General features: G+C 38.0%; 1 protein-coding gene across 2 annotated transcripts; it reads left to right on the forward strand.

Annotated features, from left to right (window-relative positions):
- On the forward strand, positions 1 to 26,872 carry IL15 (interleukin 15). 2 transcript variants are annotated; one of them, XM_071452392.1, is made up of 7 exons: positions 14 to 183; positions 8,851 to 8,980; positions 24,373 to 24,473; positions 24,900 to 24,981; positions 25,135 to 25,176; positions 26,002 to 26,145; positions 26,669 to 26,872. In XM_071452392.1, the coding sequence occupies exons 2-7, from the start codon at positions 8,918 to 8,920 to the stop codon at positions 26,819 to 26,821; spliced, it is 585 nt and encodes a 194-aa protein (XP_071308493.1). In that variant the 5' UTR covers positions 14 to 183; positions 8,851 to 8,917; the 3' UTR covers positions 26,822 to 26,872. The 2 variants fall into 2 exon arrangements, with proteins under 2 accessions (XP_071308494.1, XP_071308493.1); XM_071452393.1 differs by lacking the exon at positions 25,135 to 25,176 and having other exon boundaries at positions 1 to 183.

A 26,872-nucleotide genomic window follows, 5' to 3' on the forward strand; every position in this document is an offset into this window, starting at 1 on the left:
ATCCCTACAGTCTGCTCTTTGTCCTGAGAGTAACTTCCACCTTATTAGGTACAAATTTATTTATGTAACAACTGAAAGTAAAACAGAATGGAGGAGGGGGTGGAGCATTTGCTGGTGTCACTTGTGCAAACCTTATCCTAACTTCTGTGTTGTGTCGACTTGCTGCTCAGCACTCCGAGACTTGTGAGTATTTCACAACTTTTGACATCCTCTTGTTTACTTTTTTCCTTCATTAGAAAGATGAGGGAACTTAGAGCTTAGCTTCAAATTATTAAATGCTTTTTAAAACTGTCTAATAGGATTTCTTATTAAATACATAGTTTAAGTACTGTATTTAACCTTGCACTTGGCACCTGTTTCTCTATTTCTGCTGTGTTAGAGAAATCAGCAATTAGAGAAAACTGGTGCTAGCTCATGAAAATTTGTCATTGTTTGCTAACAAATTCACTCAGCAAAAATGAGGAGAAAACAAAGCTACTGCTCTGAGCCTGGTTAATATAGCAAGGACAGAGGCAAAAATCTGGGGGAAAAGTTATTTACTTCTTAGTGTATACGGTTGAAAGAGCATTAAATGCAGGCAGAGAACAGAAAATTTGCAGACAGTGGAATCTTGCTGAAAACAGTGACAGGGTTTCTGTAGATGATAGAAGTGTTCTATGGAGATTCTACTCAGTAGCAAACAAGAGTAAACATATGCACTGGTGAGTCTTGTTAAAAATAACACTTTCTACCTAGTCATAGACTCATAGATTCATATAGGTTGGAAAAGAAGGAAAGATGTGGGGAACAGAAACTTTTCACAGATTGTATTGTCACAACCTGCAAAATTATATCTGTATAAGTCAAATAGGAAATTCTCCTTCCTGTGCACAATCACTATCTTGCAATTCCTTCTGCGTAGAGAAGATATTTTTAGGCAACTTACTTTTAAGAGAGTCTTATACTGTGGAAAAAACTCCTGATGATAATTATCACAGCATGTTTGGCTATATTTTCCAAGTAGTACATAGTACATAGTACATAGTACATAGTACATAGTACATAGTACATAGTACACAGTACATAGTACATAGTGAAGTGCTTCCTTTGTCTCTCCTTTGTCTCTCAGGATGTTTAGTTCTATTTACAGTTACAGATTAATTTGGCATGTACCAGTTAAATGGAAACATACCACTTAGTTATTTTGTCTTGGAAAAAGATAATTATAGATTAACATAGTCTAAACAAACAATATTTATAGCTCAATAGAGGTGTTAAATTTGGGAGTCTACTGGGCTGTTCGAAGCTTAGAGTATGCCTTTATATCTGTGCCCTGCTCTGCACCAGCACCAGAGGGCAGCCCCTGGTACAGGGCCAGGCTCTGGGAATGGGGATATCCAGGGATGTGTGAGAGACAAACTGCTGGAATTGCATCCCCAGACAGGCCCTGCATGAAACACAGAAGGCAGCCAGTCACCAATGGTGTTGTCCAGGGCTCAGTGCTGGGGCCAGCCCTGTTCAGTATCTTTATCCATGATCTGGATAAAGGCGTCAAGTACAGCCTCAGTCAGTTTGCAGATGACAAGTTGGGTGGGAGTGCTGATCTCCAGGAGGGTAGGAAGGCTCTGCAGTGATCTGGACAGGCTGGATCGAGGGACCGAGGACAACTGTTTGAGTTTCAACAAGGCCAAGTGCCAAAGTTCAACCCCATGCAATGCTGCAGACCTGGGGCAGAGGGGCTGGAAAGCTGCCTGGTGGAAAAGGACCTAGGGGTGCTGGTTGAGAGCAGCTGAGCATGAGCCAGCTGTGCCCAGGTGGCCAAGAAGGCCAGTGGCATCCTGGCCTGGATCAGCCATAGTGTGGCCAGCAGGAGCAGGGCAGGGATTGTCCCCCTGTACTCAGCACTGGTGAGGCCACACCTCAAGTGCTGTGTTCAGTTCTGGGCCCCTCACTGCAAGAAAGACACTGAGGTGCTGGAGGGTGTCCAGAGAAGGGCAGTGGAGCTGGGAAAGAGTCTGGAGCTGCTCCTATAAAGAGCAGCTGAGGGAGCTGGGGGTATTTAGTTTGGAGAAATAGAGGCCTGGGCATGACCCTATCACTCTCTACAAGTCCCTGAAATGGGGTTGTAGCAAGGTGGAGATTGATCTTTTTTCCCCAAGTAACAAGTGATAAGACAAGACAAAACAGCCCCAGGTTGTGCTAGGGAAGGTTCAGATTGAGTAATAGAAAAAGTTTCTTCACCTAGAGTGCTCAAGCACTGGAACAGGCTGTCCAGAGAAGTGGTAGAGTTGCCAATACAGAAGATCTTTAAAGGACACTTAGGTGTGGTGCTCAGGTTACTGTCTGGACTCAATGATCTTAAAGGTCTTTTCCAACCTAAACAATTCTATGATGTCATTATGGATGCATTATGTCTTGCTGTCATTATGAATGTGTGAATTCTCTGGGAAAAATAAGATTATGGTCAGATCCTGAGGAGACCAAAGGACCCTGTGGGATTCAATGTGAATCAAGCAAAAGTTGTTTATTGTCCTTCTAAACATTGTTTATCTTTACTTCTTATCTTGGTCTCCCCAGTCACACATTCTTTAATTGGTAGCTCTGCTTTGTCCATGCATCTCTTGATTGGTAGCTCTACTTTGTCCACAAAGCAAGCAAGCATCTCTTTCTTATTCTAGTTGGTAGATGCTGTAAGCGTCATTTTACTCGGGTTGACACCCCTTTGTCTGTCAACTTTTCTGCTTCTTCTTTCTTCTTGCAACATCAGCTTTTTTATCCACAAAGGTGACCTTGTTCTTTAGTTCCAGAAGTTTAGGCTGGTCCATTTAGTACATGTCCATTTTCCTGTAAATATGATCCTACAAGATCCATTCTGAGGCTGCCTAGGAGTTCACTGAAAATAGAGAAGGATCACAGGGGACAGAGGTACAGGCTGATGGAGAACAGTTGGGAAGTATGGATAATATAATGCTAGATTTTTTTTCTCATGAGTGAAAAGTTAATCCTCAGCTTCCAGCATCCTTCACGCCATGGCAGTGATATATTTGACACAAATCTCCTGGTGTCAGGTTCAGGGTTCTGCCAGAACAACGTTTCCCTTTCTGTGCTCAGGGTTCATCTCCTGCTAGCGCAGCAGGGAGAAAGGCAGTGTGGAGCAGCTGGCTGTGAGACATTCCATCCTATCCAAACAGTGGGGTTTGTGACCCGCAGTGGGGGTCCCTGCTGCTGCTTGCAGGGATCAGGGAAGCGCAGCAGCCCATGCACAGTTTCTGGAACAAGCTTGTTAGTCTGCGCAAAAGTACAGATTTTATTCCTCCTGCTTCTTTTGCTTTTTTCCATGACTCAGTCTTGTTGCTACACTCTCTATTTCAACACTGCACCATCTAGGAGCTAAAACCCAGGAGAGCGAATACTCATGCATTCCTCTTTTTTTTTTTTTTTTTTTTTTTTTTTTTTTTTTTTTTTTTGAGGCTTTTCTGGGCACTTAAACACTCATAATGAAAGAGTGATTTTAAAGGTTATTTTAACTACAATTCTCATTATTATAATACATTCCCAATTCTCTACACCAAATTATAGTGCTAGGCAAAACAAGAACGTCCCAAACATGTCCATTTGCTCTCCATGCATGCTAAATTTTTTCTAATTTTCAAAAGTATTTTAAAAGTAATCACTTCAAAATGGAGGGAGGAAATCCCTACTCTCAGTTACTTATTATCAGCTACTGATTTCTCAGAGAAATGTTTATGAAGCAAAATCTCATTTTCTATAGCAGTTCCCAAATTTAAAGACATTTTCTCACTCAGCTGAGCTGTCTGATTCCCATTTTACAGGTTTTGATAGGACAGAAATTCATTCCAAGAAGGAATACTGACATGTTAACAAACAAGGTGATAGAGTTTGTTTCTGCAAAGAGCAAACTCTAGTGGAAAGCACTATTAATGGTTCCTTATGGGAATGCATGCTCAGAACTCCTTGTTGAGCCAAGGTTTAATGGGACAGACCCAGGTTGGAGGCCCCTGATACCTACACAGAGGAAAGGACTTCTGGTTTCATATCACTGATCCCACACCGATTTACCTTCTCACTGCCTCTGTGCCAAACAGAGAAGGTCCCTGCACACTGGAGGTTCCTCTGCTCTTGCTGGAACACTGCTGTTCCCAAGATGGATCCTGTGATCCTGTGCTCAGAATGAACCTGAAGGTAGGACCAGGAGAGAAGGGCATTTCATCCAAGCTGCCTGTACTTGATCAGTGTAAACAGAGATCCCACTTGACCAGGGCTGAGTGTCACCTTTGAGATAATAGTCTGCACAACTCTGAAAAGTCTGGTCTAGGATTTCCTCCACATCCTTTAACTAACCTGGCGCCTATTCTCTATCATCCATCAGGATTTATGGTTGGCTAGGGCTAAATTTTTATATCATGCTGAGAGCACAAAGAATATGGTCACCTTGGCAGCTAATAAAAGCTTTCTGTCTTCCATTTGTAAACCAATGTACTACTATAAAATAAGAAAGCTGATTCCTATTTATTTACTTATTATTTCCCTTAGAAGTTAATGAGGAATAGCAGAAATATTTGGAAGCCATCAGGAGATGTATTATATAATTAAGCTGTTGTCCCTGCTGATAAGTTATTATAAGCAAGTTACCAGATACTTGCATCATTACAAATTATCATACAGTATTTCATGCTATAACAGATGAACTAAGTCCTTAGTGGCAGCATGGGGTGATCATTCAGACATTGTTGATACAGCTGCTATACATCACAACTGAACAATTTAACAGTTTACCAATTAACTCTAATGTCAATGCTTAAATATTCTTCACAAAAAAATGGTGGATGGAATTTTTTTGCCCACCGAGGAACTGCTTTTAAAAGACTGTTGTATAAAAATATATGTAGACTAAAAGGGTTGCACTCTGTGGTAGTTAAAAAAGTCTTATACTGAAGTTGCTAATCCAGCCCACTCATGCTGAAATTTATCAAATATATTAGGATGTCATTTTGTAAGTCAAAATAAAAGAGAAGAATATTTACTGTCTGCAATTTATTTTTGAGTAGATGGACCACCATATTCTAAACTGCTAGCCAGAAATTATTCCCACTGCACCTTTCCCTGGCTGCAGTGTCTTCCAGAAGGCACTGAATGTCAAGTGTTGGTAATTTTCTTCCCTAGAGTTTAAGCTGTACATAAGGACAGTGTGGGATAGTTTATTGTCTCTGCTGGAGGAAGAACCTGATCTTATTGACTGTGTTGTGTCACCGTCTGCCATGGACTGTGTTTGTGAAGATACAAATTGGACAGTGCAGTTGTTGAGCTAAAAATCTCGTGATAAACATATCTGGTAGAAAACCCATTTTCGGTAAAAGAATAACAACAGTGATGAGGTTTACTTCACATATCTTAAAACTAATTTTAGCTGTTAATATGTTGTTAGCATACTATTAGCATTGGTTCTTTTTTGGTTAATAAGCAACATGACAGAAAGTTGGGCATGAACTCTGCAGCGTCTTTTGATGCTGCTTTGGGTAATTAAGAATTATGGCACTTGTACCAGTGGGGCCTGCATATTTCCTGGCCAGTGACAAAACTGCTGTTTTCTTGTAAGGGAAGAAGCCCTTACCTGCCGTTCCAGAGCTAAGGAATTCTCTATGGGAATCTATGTGCCTGACTTCTGAAAGCTGCAACTGGAAGCTTTCAGTGAGCTTGTAAGAGGAAAAGCTATCAACATGAGCACACTCATGTGGATAGCTTTTGAGCACTTAGTGCTCAAAAATAATGAATTGTATCTGTTAGCATCAGCCATACAGCCAACTTGCCTCAGGCTGAATGCCATGAAAATAATACAGACAGAAGAGGCATATCAGCTAGAATGAGGATGTGTAGTGTGCTTATAAAAACAGGAACATGAGTCACAGTGGCTCTCAAAGGCTCAAGTACTGTAACCTTTGCCAGAAAAGAAATTAGTACAGTATCTTTCCCTGATAGTGTACTTAGGCAATGGTGTGGCTCCCAGAGGTTTACTTTGTGCTGGTTCTTGTAAGGGTAAATAGGTCAATTGTTGCTTCACATTCCTGAGGTTTGATTAATGCTGACACTAGGATTAGTTGGGCTCAGTGCAGTGGAGAGGCTGGGCAGCAGAGGGGGTGACAGGAGGGTGAGAGCTCACCTGGGCTTGCACTGGTGCTTCTTCTCAGCCTGGGGATTCCAAGGGTAAACCTGTCCTGCAGTGACCAACACTAGGTGCTGGTGATGGCCAAAGCCATCAGACTGGGGTTCACATGTGCGGCCTCACTGCTTACAGCTTTCTTTCACTCATTTTATTTAATTTTCAATAATTTTTATTGAATAAGAAAAGTCTACAGCCTTAGTTAATTACTTACATGGGCACAAGGGCACAAGAAATGTGATTTTACGCTGTCTAGAGTATATATATATATATATATATCACTTACCAGTATATTACCCGTTTTCGTCTTCATCACGGATTAGTTAATTTTTCTCAAAAGAATAGGAAAGGATAAGAAAAGAGGAATTTCACTCTCCAAATGCAAAAATATTGGAAGGGCCTAAATATTTTGGGCCCAGCATGTGATACCTGGAGATAATTTTTTATTTTTAAGTGATTGCTTAGCAGTGTCTAGGATTGTCTGTGTTCACTTTAGCCCCCAATGTGTTCTGTGAGGGGCAGCTGTGAGGAATTGCAGCCCTTTTGAACTAAGCTCTGCAGGGACACATTTTTTCTTCACACTGTAACATCTACCCTGCAGAAACCTGAGCTAGCATCTGAGCTAGCTGACTATAGCAACCAGAAATATTTGCTTGGGGAGCATGAATCATCCCATCCTAGGGGCAGATATGCAAAGTAGCTAAAAGGGAGGATTTCTTGTGAGACAGCGCTCAGAAAATTATGGCTGCTTGTGAAAAATCTGTGTTAAGGAGTGTGACCAAATCACAGAAAGATGCTTAGATGAAGGCAAGGAGAAGGCTCAGGGCTGCATCCAGCTGCCTTTGTCATTGAACCCAGCTTTTCTTTCTGTGATCTTGTGTCTCCTTTTCTCCACACCTTTTTGGTCAAACAAAGCCATTTATACAGGGGTTTGGTTTGGTTTCGTTTGGTTTTTTCCAGGAGCTTGGTCCCCTTTGTGAAAACAATCCCTTTGGTTCACAAATGCTGTATAAGAAAAAGGAAATCATTACATCATACTCTGATTAAAGATTTAATGCCTTTTCATAATTATGAATTCATGGAAAGGCAGTGAGCATGGGATTGAGTTTCAAGTTGAGTAGAATATGCTTTAGTGATCATAAATCCTTCTACTTCTGCTACCCTCAAACTTTCTCCTTCCTTTCACTTCCACCATCTATTGATTCCTTGCTGTGTTCTCCATCCGGTCATACAACTCAAATTCCACTTCTGTGCACCAGCAGCATCACTGTTTTCTGCCCCTAAGCCTTCACAATGCTGTTCCTGTAGAACGCCTGTGTACATACCCACAAAATGTTCTGCCTGCCTTGGAAGCTCTGAGATGGAGGATGTCAAAAAAGGGACTGCTGGACACCACCTACACAATGCCAAAAAATATCTTCTGCAATTATGCAAATAAAATAAGCCACTCAGGACTTGGCCAAGCTTATGCAGGTTTTCTAGGCTGCCCAACTTGTAAAAGCTACCACAACGCACAGCTTTAATTAAATACTTATAAACATTTAATTTATACTAAAGAAGTGCATGTTTTCTGCTAATTTGTTTTTGGAAATGAGTGAATTACTCTTAAGGGGACTTTAAAGAAAATCACTACCCTGAGTAAATAATTCATTGTAGAAAATTCCAGCTCCAATAAGTTCACTTTGATCAAAATACAGGTAACTGAAACTGAGTCTTATTGTTTGAGACCCAGCTGCTGAACGGCTGCAAAACTGGCAATGGTGCCTTTACACATTACAGAAACAAGACTGTGTTCTCAGTCTGTATCTCTGAAATTCTCTGTGCTAAATTTTCTGAGAAGACAACGCTTATGCAGTCACACATCTGTGTGTGTTTTCGTATTTCCATGCTCCACCACATTTCTTTTGATTCAAGGCCTAATTTCATTGTATAGTTCATATTTGGAAGAGGCACCTACAGAACCCTTCTTCAAGCCTCCCACCTAAAGCTGGGCTGACTTTGACATCACAGCAGGTTGCTCCAGCTTTGGTTGATTTTTCAGTACCTCTGAGGATGGAGCTTCTTCAAGTTCTGTAGGGAGCCTTCTTCACACATTTATTTTCTTGCAGATTATGTTGGGACTACTTTTATAAAAATACTAATATTAATGTCCAAATAAGCTGTTCTGTCAACATGCTTTCATTTTCTGCTGTATCTCTTCAAGGCCTTGCTATGAGTGCAAAATCTATTGCTTGAACAAAAATCAGCTTGTTCTTCCAACCGTAAAACTTGCAAGATTTGAATACAAATCTAGGGAAAAAAATTTATAAAAGAAAAGGGAAACCTTCCAATTGCATTTTATTGTGTCATCTGTAGAAAGGTAATAAAAAGGGCAATGAGCTTGTTAGATAGTCACCATGATTGTCATGAGAAATCACAGAAATTATCCGTTCCTGACAATACACGTTTTCCAGGGGATCCCCCTTTATCCTACAGAATTCAAGGATGGGATTCTACTATCTAAAGAAAAATAACCTTTTCAAAATCTCTGTCTTGTGTTTTCCATTAATTTAGAATATATACAGGGGACTTGCAGAAGTTACTCGCCAAATTTAAGAGGCTTCCTGCTTTGAATTATCTTAATGGATAGGCTGAAAGCCACTCAGAAATCCATTGTGGCTTTATACTTACATTTTTTTCCCCCCCCCATGTAGGCCCCAAAATGTAGTTTTCTGACACAGATGCTGTGCTTCTCCTCTGAGTATTGGTCCAGCAGGCAGGATGCTGGGGACAGCACGGCCAACACAAAACTCTGCTGGAGCACTGAGCAGGCTGCAGAGTCAGGTAAGGATGACTTAAACAACATGACATTTTTTCTAAAATTTCAGCAAAGCTTTTAATGTTATTTTGCAACCCAACATGAAAAGTAGGTAATAAAGAAAATTTAAGGCTTGTAAACATCTCTGGTATTTTAGATTAAATCCCTACACTCTATAATTTTTACGTTGTTTTTTTCCACTCCTTGTTGTTCAGTTGTACCAGAATTAACTATCACACCATAAATAGGTCTGGGGTTTTTTCATATTTTTCAGTTGATTTGTGACACAGCAAGTTCTGGCCAACTTTTCTGCTCGGTCCTAATCCCTGTGTCTGGCTGATATTTCACAACATGTGAGGCCAAAACCCCTGATCCTTGAGAGTATTTACTACACTCTTTACTGTGGGGAGAAATCCTTGAAAGTGTCCAGCCTCTGTAGCACTCTTCAGAGCTCCCCACATATTATCTCCTAGATGATTTGGTAGCAGTTGCATTTCCAGTAGGCAGTGTGGCCAGGTCAGCTTTTTATAATCCCAAAGTCATTAGCATTTGGTGTTGTCCCAAAACAGGTTGTGCAAGAGGCAGATCCACACACAGAGCTGAGGTATTAGACTTATTGACACTTCTGTCCAGAAATGGAGGCTGGATGGTGCCTCCACAAAGCCAGCACAATGACTATTGAAACTCTTCACTATTTATAAAATTTTAGCAAGGAGAGGCATTAGTGTTCATTGGCTACAAGTCACATTGTTCTCTTATTCATATTAATTCTTCTTTTGGTTGATGATTCTTATGTTAATTAGTCCTATGCTCAGTCTTTCTCATCTTTTCTGCTGGCTTTCCAGTCGTTTTTCTACAGAAGTCACAGAACCAATTAATCATCTCAAATTTGAGTGAATTACCGATTATCCAATAGCTTCGTATGACTTCATGCAAAGTGCCAGAATGATTGCATCAGTCTAAGCTTTTATTAAAAGCAAGAAAATATAGACCTCCTGATTTTGGAGAAAAATTTGGAACTCAAGCATCACCAATAAAAGCTATGGAAAGTTGGAAGCAGGTCCTGAGGCACTGTCTTGAGCATGCCAGTTCTTCCACAATGATTGCCTGTAGTACATGTAAATAACCTAGGGTTATTTACTCTTCTAAGGCTGTGAAAAAAATCAAATGCATAACAAGGAAATAAGTCTTTATTTTCACTGAGAATTTCAAATGCACATTCAGCCAGTGGTGTTTTGACTACAGGGTTTTCTCAACAGCTCTTAAAAAAATATAAAAAGCCATTACTCTTGCAGCAAGCTGCAGATGCAGGATTGTGTGACTATCAGAAAGCAAGTTTGTTTTGCCCCGTGGTCACACTAACGTTGCCTCTGTTATGACTCACCTAATTAAATGCTTTCATCCTTCATGATAAATTAAAACAAGTCTCATGTGTTCTGGAAGCAATTCTGTTTGCTTCCAAAGCGAGTGAATATTTTGAAATACAACTATACCACTACCCCTTTTAAAGGTATACGTAAGTTTGGTATTTTTGCTATTAACTTATCATCTCTTAAATTAACAATTTTATGCTGTTTCTTATATTTATACACACTGAATGATGTAGCTATGAAGGTACAAACAAAAAGACAACATCCTTCTCAATAAGGCTTAGTTTCTAACAGCAGGTGTAACATACAGCCAGATGTAGCATACATGTGTAACATCTATGTTGTGTCCCTTAGAAGAATTAAAAGTGCAGATTAGTTGAAAATATAAATCATAGTAGAGTAATCTACTGTTAGGAAAAAAGCTGAGGAATTTAACCACTAAGAATAAGTATATCGTTGTGCACTGTGTGATTGATTTGTACAGATTTTTTTTCCTTTAAATCTTTAATCATCATTAAGGACTTGAACTATATGGTGCTTTTCTAGATGAGCTATCTTTTCTCTTGTTTTCAATGGAGATTATTTATATAAAATAGTCTTTAAAGCTACTGCACAAAAGCTAACTTAAGTACATTCTGATATCAGAAGTTTGAGAACAGTTTCCAGTTTTCAGCTCAAAGAAGTGTCACTCTCTGCAGAACAGACAGGTAGTTACAATATTAGCAGAGATTTAGGAACCCAGGTTCACAGTCAGTTTCCCAGAATCAAATCAGCCTTCCATTACCAGAATGGCTGAGTAACAGAATCTGTCTGTTGGCCACTCTGTTATGAGCTGTCTTCATACACCTGAAGAAAAGAGGCCATAAACAAAAAGTCAGAAGGTAGCTGATCCTTGGGAACTTGACAGGGGAGCAAAGGAGATGTTAATCTATAGGCTCACAAACAAGCCCTTAGCCAAGGCACTGAAGAAGCTCCTGTTTGGTGCAAGTCCGTGAGCTGTGGTGCCTTCAGTGCTTCTGGAGGGTCATTGTTAAGGAGATTGCTGAATGAAAGTTTCCCCTGACATGTTTCTTTAGTATAAACCACTAAACTAACATAGCAATGAGAACAAATTTAAAAAACGTGGGGTGATGTATGTTGCATCTGGTGTATTTCTTCACTAAGAGCCACTAGTGCAAGCAGGATTTTTCTCCTGTCTGTGCTCCATTGACTTCAGTCCTCTGACATCCCCAGCCAAAGCTGGAATCAGGCCTTTTTTGCAAAGCTGAATGAAGATGTGTCCTGTCTCCAAGTTTTCCAGATGGTGGCGGGAACAAGAGGAAGACCATGAAACAACCATTCCATAACTTAGAAAAACCACAATTTTCATGATTGTTGCCAAGGAGAAATGGATGCAATATTTTCTATTCCCTAGCTCCCCAGTGAGGATAACAAACAAAGTCTCTTCCATGGGTCATTCTACAGTCTCTTGAGATCCTCCTGCCTACATATTTTGTCTGCTGACTGAATCACAGGCATGGTAGGGGAGTGATATCATACGGGTGTCCAGCACAGATTTTGAATCACTGTTCTTTCACAGCATTCAGTGGTAGTTATCCAAGCCAAGAAATAATACTTTCCTGAATGAAGTTATACTGGGGAAAGTTTATTGAAAGTGCTTTTTTTTCTTTCTTTCTTTTTTTTTTTTCCTAGAGGAAAGAGAGAAAAATGTCACCATGGCAACTTACTTTCAAATGAAAGCATCTTCAAGTGTAGTGCAGTGTACTAGCAATTTTTTTTTTTAATTAAGAAAATCTCCTCCTCTAAATACAATCTAGAAGTTTTACTTCATTCTAAGATGGATGATTAATTAAGTCCTTTTATAGGGAATGTTGGATTTTGTTGGACTTACTACAATCACAATCCCCCAGTATTTTCTAACAGATATCCTGAGGAGGTTTTTCAGCAGTGGAGGGAGGAAAAGACCTCACAGTGGCATTTATATGTATAGATTTAAGAAAAACAGGTGCAGAAATAACAGTCACTCCAATGAATTCTGGTAGTTATAAAAAAAGTAGAGTTTATCTTAAAATACATATTTGTCATGCAATTCTCTTTTCTACACTCTCAGACAGCTTCCAACTAAACTTCCAAAGAAAAGGCTGCTATAAATGTAGCTATTTCTCCTGCACCGTGACACAATGCACCAGATTATTTCTGTCTCCCAATACTCTTTGCAAAATGGAGTTGTTAACCTTTATGTCTTGGCTGAATTCTTGTGTGGGTATTTTCTCTCTCTCTCTTGAATCCTAAGTATGCTTTTTTTCACATCTCCTTGTCTCACATTCAAGCAAACTTTTCAGCAGAGAGCCTTGATTTGCATAATTTGTGCTCTTCTCTTCTCTCTCCCCAATTGCTCTGCAATTTTTACTCATTGAACCTGTTGTTTGTGTTTCCCAAAAATCTGTAGCTGCATACAAGTAGAGAGACTGCTCCTGTGACTTCCCATTCCCCACAGAAACAAAGCAGATAACTGCATGCTTTTCCTTTTTAATTTGGTTTTATTACAATTCCAGACAAACACAGTATTATTTAATGGGCTATGGCTTTTTGCCTACATTATGCTCCTTTTGTTTCATACAAAAGAGATGTTTCTCACCTCATTATCTTGTTCCACACAGTTGGAGACCAACCCCATTTTCCTGTTCCCTTGCTGCTATTCAGAATGAACGGTTGTGCCATAATTTACATTATCTTAGACTTTTCAAGCATATTTTGGTGGATTCAGTCTTTCAAAGATACAACTCTCTGGGCTACTGAAGAGGCCTGGTTTTCAAGTTTTTTGTAGTAAATGATGTGAATTTCATTTTGCATCATGATACTAATGCAAAGGGGAGATGATAAAATAATATATCAACATTAAGGTCTGGAATCATATGAATCAGCTGCAGGATTTCTCACTCTATCTGCTGCTGATTTGCAGGTAAAATTGCCCATTTAGCTTGAGAGGTATGCTGTGGCATTTTAGATGTAAGTTTCTGTCTTCATGCACTTGTGACTGGAATAGAGTTAATTTTCCTCCAAGTACCTGGTACAGTGCTGTGTTTTGGAACTGAGATGAGAATAATGTTAATAACACTCAGGTTTTAGTTGTTGCTAAGTAGAGTTGATGGTGATATATGAGGACATTTTATCCTAATACTGACCATTTTTGCTACCATCTTTAAGAAAACAATTCTCAAAGTGCCAAATAATTTAGGACTAAATTTTTCTTTAGTCTGCAGAAAACAACTGCTTCAACCAAGGTCAGACATAATCCAAATTCAGTGGTATAATTTACTTAGCCATTCTGCCCAGCACTTCCCCCTCCAGAAGCTCTTATGAACATGATGGCAAAAGGCAATATTTAGATGTCCTGGAAGGTCCTTCTTCTTCTTTTTTGTATCCTTTTCCATTTTGAGAAGAGTCCAAATGCTGTTACTACAAGAGACTAAGCTGTGATATGCAGATGTGTTGTGAGACAAAGAGCTCCTCCAGAATGTTGAAGAATCCTCTTTAGAAGCACTATGTAGCACTGAAGTCCTATGTGCCAAGTGCTTGATTTAGTAGCCAATCTCTCAAGAGCAATTCCACTGTGTAAGCACAGAGGAGGAACTAATGTCACTTCTTTGTTTGGAGCAGGATGGTTGTTTTGCTGAACATCTCTGTTGGCATTCAGGAGCGTGGGCATAAACCCAGGCTGAAATGCTCTGCTGTAGGTACCTGCTGTTACCATTTGCATTGTCTCTAGCTGATCAGAGCACAAAGTGGAGCTTTCCTTTATGGCATTTCAGTTGAACTTTTCTCATGTTCTACTTTTGAAACAATTCCCTCTTTTTCCTGTCTTTTTCCCTTTTTTTTTTTTTTTTTTTTTTGATGAAGCCCCCACTCATCTCCTGCCCTCATGTAACTGAAAATATCTCTCAGATTCGTAAGATTTTATGGTTGCTGTAGATTATTTTGCATAATTTAAATGAAACATGAATATTTCAAGTCTCATTTTAAACTGTGTGCAATTTCAGGATACACAGGGCACAGTGAGGACCAAGTAATTTTCTAGTAGTTTTTCTCCAGCTAAAGATGAACAACTTGAAATAGTGCAAATTTATATACTCTGCACTTGTGACAATTTTTAAAAATAAACTAATTTGACTGAAACTATGAGCAAGATACAGTGTTGAGAGTGAACTCAAGCTCTATATTACACTTAGTAAAAGTGACTTTTAAACAGCAATGTGGTTCCATAAGGGCTACAAGCCATTCTCTGCCCTCTTTAGGACCTGAGGGGTTTTGCCAGTACCTTTCCTAAGAGTTCAGTGCTCAAACCATATCAAAAGCATGGAGCATCCAAAACCTGGGACAGAATGATTTATTTCAAAGCAGCCTATGACACCTGTTTTGTCTGGACTTAAATATCAGAAAACAAAATAGCCCTCATTTAAGTAATGAAAACTAATTTTTATTTCTGTTTATACTTTAATTATTTTCTAAAGGACCATTTTCTCTAATTCATATAACCAATTAAAACTTTTGCAAATGGAAAAATACTTATTTCAACATCCTGCTTGGCATTTCTAACCAGAAAGAAACCAAAATGCCATATTTAAGCAATTTTTTCACTTATACACTCAGATTCTTAGCTGTTACAAATGTTTTATCCTATCAAATTGTAAACAACAACTTTTTGGTTTGTTTTGTAATTTACTTGCTATTTTTGTCAGTCTGGATGTCAAAGAAATGGGACTGGAAATAATCAAATATTTGAGTCTTGTCTTGTGTGAGTTAAATGTGACTAGCTAAACTATTTCTCATTTAGAAGAAAAAAAATGTAGCATTCTCAAAGTAACAGTTATTCTTTTTGCTCACCATCCCTCCAATTTTCTGAAGGTCAGGGAAGCGCCTTTCCAAAAAATATGCAAAGCATTTGAGTAGTATAAATGCTTCCACTCTCACTGAAACAAATAGAATAAACTGGTGTTTATCATCCCTTCAGCTGACCACAAACTTGGATTGGTGCGGTGCAGCTTTGTTTTCTCTCAGCTAGATTGCTCAGTTTTGAAATGATGAAAATGTTCTCACAGTGCCTGGTGAATTGAAAGAAAAATAAAGAGGTCAAACCCACAAAAAAATAAAATACGTATTTTCAGGAAAAGGGTAGACGCCAGCATTTCCTCCATTGCAATGTGTGAAAATAATATGCATGTTTATTCAAGTATTTATTCATTGTGACATTGTGACTTTTAGAAAACTTGATCTGAATTATGAGGAATTATGTTCCTTAGCTTCATTAGCCTATGCTTGTCTCCTGTAGAACGTACCTTATGGGTAATATTACCATTATATGGAACATAATTCCAAGTGTAAAACAAATAGTAGCATTAAATGTAGGCGAATCGATTGCAAGAAAAACTTTCTGAGACAGCAGACAGTAGTGACATGAATGCATAATGGAAAAATCAAAAAATTAATTAGGAAGACCATTTTGTTTCCTGGGTCTGAAATGCTGCTGAAACTGTTCTTGCAAAAGCTTAGGAGACTTCAAGGTGTGTGTTCTCAGGAGGAGCAGTCTAGTACAATAGTTCAGAAATTCAATTGCTGGAGAGTAGGAGCAAAAATGAGTGAGCTTAGAAGCTTGGAAATGTGGAAGTTCCTGGTTTTAGGGAAGAAAAGTGTAAAATTCTTCAGCATGCACATCTCAGCCATACTCTGCTATGCTCATTAGCCAGTTTGAGTGTCCTATGGAGAGGGCATAAGGAACATTGGAGAAAGCTTGTGCTGTCTTGAGCCTTCTAATAATTTTTTTTGCATTGTTTGTATTGGCAACAGCTCTGGTTGTTGTTTGAGAGTTGGTATAATCTATCAAAGTAGCTAAAATGTGCTGATATGTTCACTCTGACCTGAGACAGATGTAACACTACCATTTTGTTCTGATTTTGTTCCTCTTCTGGAAATAGGCAACCAATGCTATCACTGAAGTTTTGTAAAAACCCCAAAGATTAATGCTGACATGTACAGAGTCAGCTGGCTCCTTGGTTCTTTGGGGTCCCAAACTGAGACGCCCAGAGCTTTATTATGAGCAGCGTGTCATAGAGAATGCAGTCATAAAACTTGGGTATAAAGCTGAGTCTAAACATATTCCAGCATATAGTCACTGATGTTTCAGTAGCCAGGTGGCAGCTTGGGACTCATCTGTGGTAATTCCCATGAATTTTCCCCACTGCCTTCAGTTGCACACTGGCATGTGTCTCTATGTGCATAATAATGCCTACTATAGTAGAGGAAATGTATTTGAATATCTGTATAGAGGCTTTGCCCCAGAGGTCCTGGCTGCCCTTAATTGGGCTGCAGCTATGACCAGTGAAGATAACTGGGATAAAAGGGGGCCGGTTAGGCAGTCTGGGAGAGCTTTGGAGGTGCCTTGAACTCTTGGGGCATAGCCTGCAGCAGAAGGAGTCAGTGAAGATTGGCAGCTGTAAGAACACACCCAAGTGGTATGGACTTTAGAAGTCTGATAACAACAGCAATATGAGACTCTAGAGAAATAATAGGACAACAACAGCCTACGATGCTTTTTAGACCAGAAGGTGCCTGGTTGTATGTGAATGGCCATAAATTTTTTGCTAACTTTTAAATTTATCAACCAGGGGGACCTTGTATGGTGTTTGGGTAGGTATCTGCCAAAACCCAAATTTGTTCACTGTTTGCAAGACAGCAAAGTAAATAGTTTGCCATGTTGTGCTTCCACTCAGGAGAAATAGGTACCTTGCTGTGGTGGCAGGGAAGCAGTAAGCTGTTTGGAAAGCAAAGCAAAGCCACAGAAAGCAACCCTACCACAGCAGGGTTGTACTGCCTTCAGAAAACTGAGTTGTGTTCAGGCACACAGTCTCACATACAGTTATTAATATCCCTGGTCACTTTTCTATTTTTATATAGAGATCATAAGTGTCTGCCAGATAAAACCCTGCATCAGCCCTTGTTTGGAATGAAATAAGATTGATTTCTAGCTGTACCATTCAAAAATGATGAAGAAACGTGCTTGAAAGAAAATATTATGGGGAAATCTGCTCTTTAACTAATCCCCCCAGTATGCTTTACCACAATGTGGATGTTGCACATACACTACTGCTGTATTGCACTCAGCCCCTGCTACATGTAGTAAAAAGTGGTTCAGTGTGCAAGCTCATAATGGCTACATGCCACAAAAATACATTCCAAATGCACGTGAAAGGGGGAGTTTTCTGTCACACACACACACTAGTGCTTTTCCAATAATCACTTCTGTATTGAAAGATAAAAGACTAAGAATGATTGTCCTGTTCCTGTAAGTCCTCTTGCATTATTATTTATAAGTGATTTGTAAAGAATGTAAAACAGGAACACTTTATTTTCAAAAATTTTTTTCCTTTTCCATGCCTATCCTATATGAAATAAATTTGTGGTAGAGCTACTTGGCTCATCTTTCTTAGGATCCTGATTCTAGTTTTCTCTGCCTATTCATCAGTTTACAGTGGTCTGTGTGCTGCTTCCTCAATTGTTCAATGAACCTATTTTTTCCTGGTTAATTTTTTTGTCAAATTCTCAACAACTCTGGAAATTAAAAATTTCATTGGTTTCAGGAAAGCTATCACAATTGTCACATATTAGGATTTATTTCTGCTCTTTAAAAAACATCAGGAGCAGAATAAAAAGTAGAATGTTTCAAACTGCATCATGCCTCTAATTCAGGATCCAGCAAATTCCAGTAAAAATATCACTGTAAGAGAGGGCCAGAGATTATAATTCTTTTTAAAAAGCTCTGAAACTTGCGTAACTTCACAATTTTGAGAACTGCGTTTGCTATTTTTAGTCTTTTATCTAGTACAAGTGTGTTACAGATCTCTACCAGTGTATGGTCTTACAGTCTTTAAGCTGAGTATTTTGCCAAGGCTGAGATATTATTTGTCCAGCAGCTGTTCTTGTAACAACTATTTTTATGGCCTCAGAGGTTTCAATTTTATGCATCAATATGACATCATTTATCTTTTTTTTTGCTGTTCAAGTTTCCATGTTTAATACTGTTCTAGCTGTTAATATCCTACCCTAAAGGCACAGAAATTTAATCCATAATTGTGTTCTCATTCCCTGTTGGGGATTTGTTGCTATGATAAAAATATCACAAATAATATTTACAAGGAGTGCCTAACAGCAAATGTATAGATCAGGACACATTTTGTTAAACAAACTTGAGTTTTGGCTCTATTTTATGTGTTTTATTAATGCCCTTTACATTTTTAATATCTTTTTATTCTCACTGTTTATTTATCTGTGAGAACTTATTCTGAAAGGCCTTTTAACTAATTATTACATATTGCATCCTGAAGGGTGTCATTTGGGGATAAATGGTCACATCTAACCATCTGTGCCTTACAAATGAGTTTTTTGCTCTACTTTTTCTTTGCTGTGTATTTGAGCTAAATTATTTTTGTCACTAGCAAAATTCAGGGGGTCTCTGGGTCAATTGTGTCTGGCAAGCTAACCTAGCATTAATATTATATATCCTTGCATCAAGAAAACATTAAGTTGATCTTTCACAATTTGAGGAGTGATTGATACCTTGAAAAAACTGACATTGCATGGAAGGATGAAAAGAGAAGGAAGCATAAATTAGCTTTCTTTCCTGACTAGATTTTGCCACCTGGCAAATATAAGGTCTATAGCCAAGTACAGGGCACATCTTCACATGGCAATAGTCGGAGCTCTGGGCCTCAAGCACACTTGGCAAAAGAAAGTAAAGGTCAAAAGAAAATATTTAACTTCTTACATTTTATCTTCTGATGTTTAATGTATTGAGTGGAATAGCAATGACTCTGTGACCTTTCAGTAAAGTTTTCCAACAGGCATTACAAACTTTACTCTCTAGCATAAATGCCAATTACCAGGAACATACAGGAGAAAGGACTGCCAAAGCAAATCAACAACTACTTGAGCAAACAAAGAACATATAAATTCAAAATGTTATATAAACTGAGTCTCCTGCCATGATGATTACTGAGAAAACTCTTTTGAAGGCTAACATTTCCCTGATACAAGCAGAATAAGCCATGTAGGATAGTACTCCACAAGAATGTCACCACTATACAACAGAAGTTCTTGGTGGGAGAGAGGTGAAAGGAAAGTAACCAAACAGGAATCATATTTAAAGAATACCCAGTTTTATTGCTGAGAAAAAGTGCTTTAGCCAGCCTAACTCTAGCTAAATTCAAAACTTTTAAGGAAGCACTTCATGTCATAAAAGCTTAAACATTTAACAAAGCAAGGCATGGTTTGGCTCTCAGCCAGACCATCATTCAGCCATGTGATTCAGTTTATGACCTAGTAATTCCATTGGCTTCCTTTCTGGTTCAGTAAGTGAAAGCCAGACAGAAGCATGAAAAGCTCATTCTTTACATTGAAACCTTGAGGAGGAGAGCTGCTGATAACACCGGGCAGAGCTTGAGGGCAGATTTCCTTATCAGTGCCAAGAGTGATAGGGAGAAGAGGAACTACAACAGATTCAGGCACCACGGTAGTGTGGAAGCAACTCTTTAATAGTTGCAGCATCAAATGGTATTCAGAAGTTATCAGAGATGTAAAATAAGGGGGTTTTGGCAGTGGTTTTGAGGGCTGTACGTATAGGTAGCATCTGCAACAGAGTTTCTTATTGTCTCAGAGAACATTAATGTGGTTCTCTGTTTTTATAAATTTGAATAATTACATTCTGACGCTAATTCAAATTCAGGGCTTTTTTTCTTTGTTTCCCTTTGATTGTTTCCTCTAAGAAGCCTAAACTAACTTAGAGATGAAAGCAGAGAGATTCTTCAGTGAATCTTCTTCTTTGACTTTCAGCATTTACTCCATGACAAGGCAGTTAGAATATGTCTTTTCTCTAAAACTTACTCATAATCCATGAAAATTTGATTTCAAAATTACTTATTTAAGGGCTCAATATGGAAACCTCTATCTAGCTCAGAAGTACTGCTTTATTTATGGGTTCCATTCCTCTTGAAGTCACTTCCACTAGTTTATGAAACCTTTACTCTCCATTACTCTCCATGGCTCCGCCCCTGGGGAAAAAAATCAGCAAAGAATGTTCTTTTGGTACAGGACTAGAGAAAAAAGCTCATTTTCTTCTCAGTCTTATGGACTCTGACATTCTGTATGCTTCTGAGCAGAGAGAAGGAGCTCCAGTGTTATGCACAATACAAAACCTCAAATAGATGCATCGCTCTAGCTCTGCAGTTACTTGGTACTTTGTCCCCTTGAAGATAATTGCACTAGAGCAAGAGGACAGAATAATTCATTAGTGGAGCCAACAAGCCGAGGACAGCAGAGCAAGAGCCACCGGGTGAGATTTTGTTGGGGGAGGAGGCAGACTTCACTGAAGGAGGCTCTAATTACTGTGGCAAAAGAAACACAGAAGAAGAATTGATGCAACAATGCAGATGAGTGGGTGTAAAACTCAGCTCTACATGATGCAAACAGCACTTGAATACAGGTCTAAAAAGACCCCTGCTTTATGCATGAGACGTTTCTTAATAAAATGCCAAAGGACTGGAAGGAGCTGGAGGTGATGGTAAGATTTTAGAGGGAAATTTGCAGCAGTAACAGAGAAAAGAAGATTTAAAGTACTTTGCTGCACAGGAAGCCAGAGAGAAAATGCTGAGGACACATATTTTTAGAACAGGGGAGAAGAAGAGACCGACTAAAATAATAATAATGAGTAATGTGCAAGAAGTCTATTGTACTACAGAATGAAATGAGAAATGGGAAAAATAGATTGTTATGAGAGAGAGGTGTTTGAGAAGGCTGATTTGCTCATGGGAACAAGGAAAGGGGGCTGATCAAGGAAAAAACTATGCTAGAAGTCAAGAAGTTAAAGAAAATTCGAGAATAATCAACAATTAAGAAGGTTAGACTTCAGGGCTGTAGGGTTTTTTATAGGGTGAGAGTTTTTGCAAATGGTGAAAGACTCTCAGGACATTTCAAGATTTTGAAAGAAGTGCACATCAAGTTCTGGCAGGGAAACATATTGAGGTCTGAGCCACCAGTTCTGAAGGAAACACTGGCAGTAGTTCCCTTTTTCCCACAGAAACTGAAAACAGTATCACCAGTTTCTAAATCCCTCATAAGATCTGAGTGCAGTGTATGCTTCCGGTCATTTGTTTTCAAGAACAAGGAAGCAGATGAGGAATAAAGATATAAATAAAGAATAAAAATACAGTTCAAAATAAGGAGAAAAAAGAGAAGGCCTTTGCCAATAGAACCAAATGGCATAGCCTGGAAAGAAATTTTCTTGTTTATGAATATCTTATCTCAAGGATTCAAGGAGACATTTATAAGAAAATATTAATAAAAAAGTTCAGGTATATGGTATTTTTGGAAGAGCATATATTCACTTCCAAAGGCTTTAATCTTTAGAGTAGCAAGTAATCAGGACACAAGCTACAAGCTACCAGAGATATAACAAACACAGAGAGTAATTAGTTAATGATTACACAGAGTAAGAAATCAAACCCAGACGTTATCCAAAGAAAATTTTTATATTATAACATTATGTGTTCAAGGTAGGAGAATTATTTGTAAAAGCTTCTAAGCCAGCTTGCAATGCTTCTGTTGTTGAATAATAGTTTGGGTGAAAGAATTAAGAAATTCAAGTAGAAAATGGGCCTGCATTGGGTCTGCAAAAGAGTGTGCTGGGGGATGTAGCTGACATTGAAACCTCTTTATGAACAAACTTTATAATATGCATGTAGTACATTTTTCACATATTTATCATCAGTACAAGATTTCTATTACTTCTAAAATCTAAGCATTTCTTTTACTCTAACAATTATAATTTATCATAATAAAGGTTACCTACAATATTTAGGAAAAACAAAGATGCAGACATTCAATCATTAAGAAGTGTCATTAGAGTAAACAATTATTTAAAATAGGAAACAAATGACAAACTAATGATAACCCTGGTCCGTTATTCACTAGATATCATAATATATTATTTCTTCATCATGAAACTTTGTGCTGCAGCATAAATTTGACAATTCCTTTGGACTGGGCCTCCCTCTCAAATCAAATTTTAAGGCCCCGTAACACTAATTATAAATTAAAAAGCTGGTTTGTGCTTATGGACCCATCATAAGTCTTTTGTAATTTGTTGACACCTCATCTCATTTCATAAAAACCAGCTTGTAGAATGATAAAAATGTTCAGCTATTGTAAAATATTTCTAGTATACTTTAAATTATTTTCTTAAAACTTGGAGTTAAAACATGTTTTCTTCAGCTGTATCCACCAATCAGGTTTAAAATTTCTTTAAATACACTTGGAGTTTCCCCATAAGGCTACTTCTGACTTCACTTAAATAATAATAGTAAAAAATACCCCAAACCCAACCAAAGTAGGGTATTTTCTAAGGATTAGCATATCAAATGAAAGAAGGTAGTATGCAGATTTAACGAAAGCAAATGAACAAAATCCAAACCCAGAAGAAATAACATAGCAATTTCAAATCAATGCTAACTGTGAAAAGGATAAAGCTTTTCTATCATGCTATAGCAAAGTGATTTAGCTCTTTTGACCATGTCCATACAGTTAATAATTATTTTCCTTTTTTTATCCCGTACATTTGAAAAATATATGTGTGTAAGTACTTAATATTTTGCTTTAGTACTCATATTTTCAATTTCCATTTGTTGTGTAAGTAGGGACAGGTTTAGCCTTGCTTGTAGACCTACTTTGCTGACCATGACACGGCATCCTCCACATGGAAGTTGCTCAGAAGATGTAGGAGATGTTACCTGCTCTGTCCTTACTGCAATCTAGATTGTCCAGTATCATTCATTGACATGGCTTTTATTGAACAGGTTTTGGACAAGCAAAGGGGATTAAAGGGACTGAAACTGCATCCCATTATTGAATGTGGACATTTATGTAGGATTAGGTAACTATGTTATTTCAGCTCTATCTTTGGGAATTGGGAACAAAATAATTGCAATGTATTTGAAGCGTTTTCTATTTAAGAGAGTAGCAAATATTTGTTAGAAATACTTTGGGGAAGTCGCATGATCATTACTCTCCTGGCTCTGCTTTATTAAAGTAGCTTTCAGTGAGTGAGCTGCAATCCTGATAGTGCATGCACTGACCTCCCATTTGGATGTTTTTACTCCTGCACAGCTCTCCTTTTATTATGTTTTCTGGTCCATTTAAAAATATTTACTTAGGAGTTTGCAGGTAAAGGAACGTCATTTGAGTAGTTATAGAGTATTGCATGTTGGATAAGGAATTAAAACTTGGGTCAAAACCACTGCACTGCAGCAGATAATTAACCTAAGTCTGTGAGGGAACTTTATCAGCTAAATTGAAGGGTTTGTGACTTTGGAACAAAGGTTACTGGGCTGTGCACAGAGAAATGTTTGTTGATGGACAATGCACAGCTTTTCACAGCTTCTCCTTATTTCCAGTTGCTAAACTCCACTGAGGAAATTCTTAAATGCATCACTGCCCACTATTAGACACCTATAAACTGTGTAAAGAAATGTAAGTACGTACTATATCTAAATATTTTATTTAACATGTGTACACATAACTGTAGTATTTGATGCATTCAATGTAGAGCCTCACATATATGCAGCCACAGTATTGGAGTTAAGGTTGTAGGGAATTAATTGAATTTGGGTAAGAAATGGTAGCCAGGGGAGAGGTGGAAAACAAAAGTTCTTTAATATTGACTCTGTGTTTAATTGCAGCCTACAGTATGAATTGATAAATAAATAGGGAGCCCAGGATGAGTTCAGGTTTTCACAGTGTGCCTTCAGCATCTGGTTTTCTACCAGCTGTCTGGTAAAGTGATTATGTATTTCTCCAAGCTACAAATCAGTTGGTCTTTCCAGCTACACACAACAGGGTTTTGTCTTTATTGGAAGTCTTGGAAAATTGGTTAATTAAGTCAGTAATAAAGCAAAATTCTGTGGAATCAAATGGTGACAAGGTATCACTTTGGTTGTGTCTTCCAGAAAACACACCTGAAAAGTATTTGTCTGCAGTATCTGCTTCTGAACAGCCACTGCTTTTGCCTTTTAAAGAATGAAATGGGACTAATCATCTTCTTCCTATGGTAAATACAAACCTAATGCAAATCAGACAGTAACCACAAATTATTTATTTTTACTATCACAGCTGTTACTTGTCTCCAGTCACTTCAGAGAGTGGATTTGGAATTTTATTTTAACACTTTAAAAGAATTTTAGGTATTTTACATCAGGTAATTGAACCTTTTTCTTGCATTATGTTCTATAAATCTGGCCTTCTAAAAAACCCACATTGTTTATACTGTGTGTGACATGAGAAACTGTACTTATGTATCTGTGTGATTTTATAATTTTTCATATACGCTTGCTTGCCCCAAACATTTGCCATATGTATTTACATGTAAACACTGTATCTCTAATATCTTAAAATGCTGAGTCTTCTTTTTTTTCATCGTGAATGTTGTAGATCCCTCCTGTTTAGCCTAGTGGTCACTGAGTTTCTTCTGTTCCAGTGCTTATGTACCAAAGACAGAAGCAGGTCGTTGCAAGTGGGAAGAAGTTCTGCAAGATTTGCAAACGATCAAGACGTCCAAAGTAAGTTCATGAAACAGTCAGCATTTCCTATAATCATAGAAGAAGACTTAATAAAATATTTAGCAGTGCACTCATCTAAGAAGTGCTAGTGAGAGGGAGAGGGATGGTGTTTGTTAGCCAATGTTTATAATTACAACTCTTATTTCCTTGTAGGATATTGATGTCAGTTTATACACTGCAAACGCAGATGAGGATGTAAGTAAACTTCACATATAACCATAACTAATGTTTACTATGGTGGCTTCATGGCCTTATTAGAAATTATCCCCTAAAGTAGACTTGTTCTAAAATCAAATAATTTTCCTTGGAATAAATAGTACTTCTAATCAATGTGCTTATAATAAATTATGCAAGCAGGTATGAATTATCCTTATTTAGTCATCTGCAACTAAAATCAATGACTTGAAAGGGATCATGGGTGGGGCTTTGATCATCCTGGCCTACAGAAAGGAGTCCCTGTGCATAGCAGAGAGGTTGGAAGTACAGGATCTTTAAGGTCCCTTCCAACCCAAACTATTCTGTGATGGTGTGATTCAAAGTCATTTTATCAAGGCAAACAGTGCTAAAATAATTGTGGGATTCATTTTTTATTTAAGGGAGCATTACCTACTTCCTCTACTCTCTTGCCCATTCTGAATTCAGGTCTCTGAGTTAAAGTGTTAAAACTACTAAGCATAATATTAAATTAATTCCACTATGTTTAGTTATATGCCAGGTTCCTATCCTAATTAATTATTTTCCTATGTTCTTCACTAAGACAATATGTTTCACCCCATCTCAGCAAACTGCTTGATCTTTTTGTTCTTAGCTCTCACAGCCCATCTCTGCAAATATTCAAATGTATTTGAATAGTAAGAAAAGATGCCCAGGATGTAAAAACCAGTCTCTTTGTGGCTGATTTTATCTTAGATTACGTCTCACTTATATCATACTTGTGGTTTAAATTATATAATAAATTATGACCTCCATTTGCTTATTCTTTTTTAATCGTAAACTATTGCAACTGCATTTTTTTTTCAGGAAGAATGCCAAGAACTTGTAATGAGGTGCTTTTTCTTAGAGACAGAAGTGATATTTCAAGAATGCCGTATCAAAAATTGTAGTAAAACACAGGATGTGTGGAACATATGGAAAAATGGAAATGACAGCTTCAAAAAAAATAAGGTAAGCAACACCAATGGTGTGTGGAAAAAAGGCAAATCCAAATGTTTATTGGATAGCAGAAATTCTTCTTTTGTTACAGAAACTGTGAGATGAAAAGTAATGAGATTATGACCTGTACTCATAATAATGAAAAATCAGTTGTTTGTAGAAAAAGACTTTCAGGATTCCTATCAAAGCAAATACTTTTGTACATGCTTACATGTGGTAGGGTGTTGAATGTGTGTGTATAAAGGACAGTTTGCACTTCAGTACCTGCAGTCAGATATGTTAGACACAGGCAGAAAAGTATCCTAATTTTCAGAGGGACAATCATTTGCATTTTTCACTGAAGTGATCTACCTCTCCCAGACAATCCTGTTCAAAAAGCCAAGAAATGCACAGACCATGGAAGGCTCCACTTATATTTTCCATACCTATTACCTTCAGTGGAATTATTCCCCTAAACAGGGCAAAAAACCTAATTCTCTATCAGAATGAACGGATTGGTATCCTGCTTTACTATTGCTTTCTTTTTTTTTTTCAGTTGGCTTCCACAAAATCAGAGAAATGCAAAGAATGTGAAGAATATGAAGAAAAAAATTTTACAGAATTTGTACAAAATTTTGAAAAGGTTATACAAAGGGATTGCAAACACTGGTCAAAAAGACATAAGGTGGGACACAAGATTCTTACATGAACGCCCTCAGAGAAATTAGATTATCACCAAAAATAAACCAGAAAAAAAATT

Source organism: Agelaius tricolor, unplaced genomic scaffold, assembly GCF_023055355.1.
Source record: "Agelaius tricolor isolate 1412-34295 unplaced genomic scaffold, bAgeTri1.0.p SCAF_34, whole genome shotgun sequence".
NCBI classification, from domain to species: domain Eukaryota; kingdom Metazoa; phylum Chordata; class Aves; order Passeriformes; family Icteridae; genus Agelaius; species Agelaius tricolor.

Excerpts from the sequence above, each read along its gene's own strand:
- IL15 (XM_071452392.1), top strand. The coding sequence starts at position 8,918 with ATGCTGGGGACAGCACGGCCAACACAAAACTCTGCTGGAGCACTGAGC. Across the intron at positions 25,177-26,001 it reads CTGCAAACGCAGATGAGGAT|GAAGAATGCCAAGAACTTGT; the intron begins GTAAGTAAACTT and ends TTTTTTTTTCAG. Across the intron at positions 26,146-26,668 it reads ACAGCTTCAAAAAAAATAAG|TTGGCTTCCACAAAATCAGA; the intron begins GTAAGCAACACC and ends TTTTTTTTTCAG.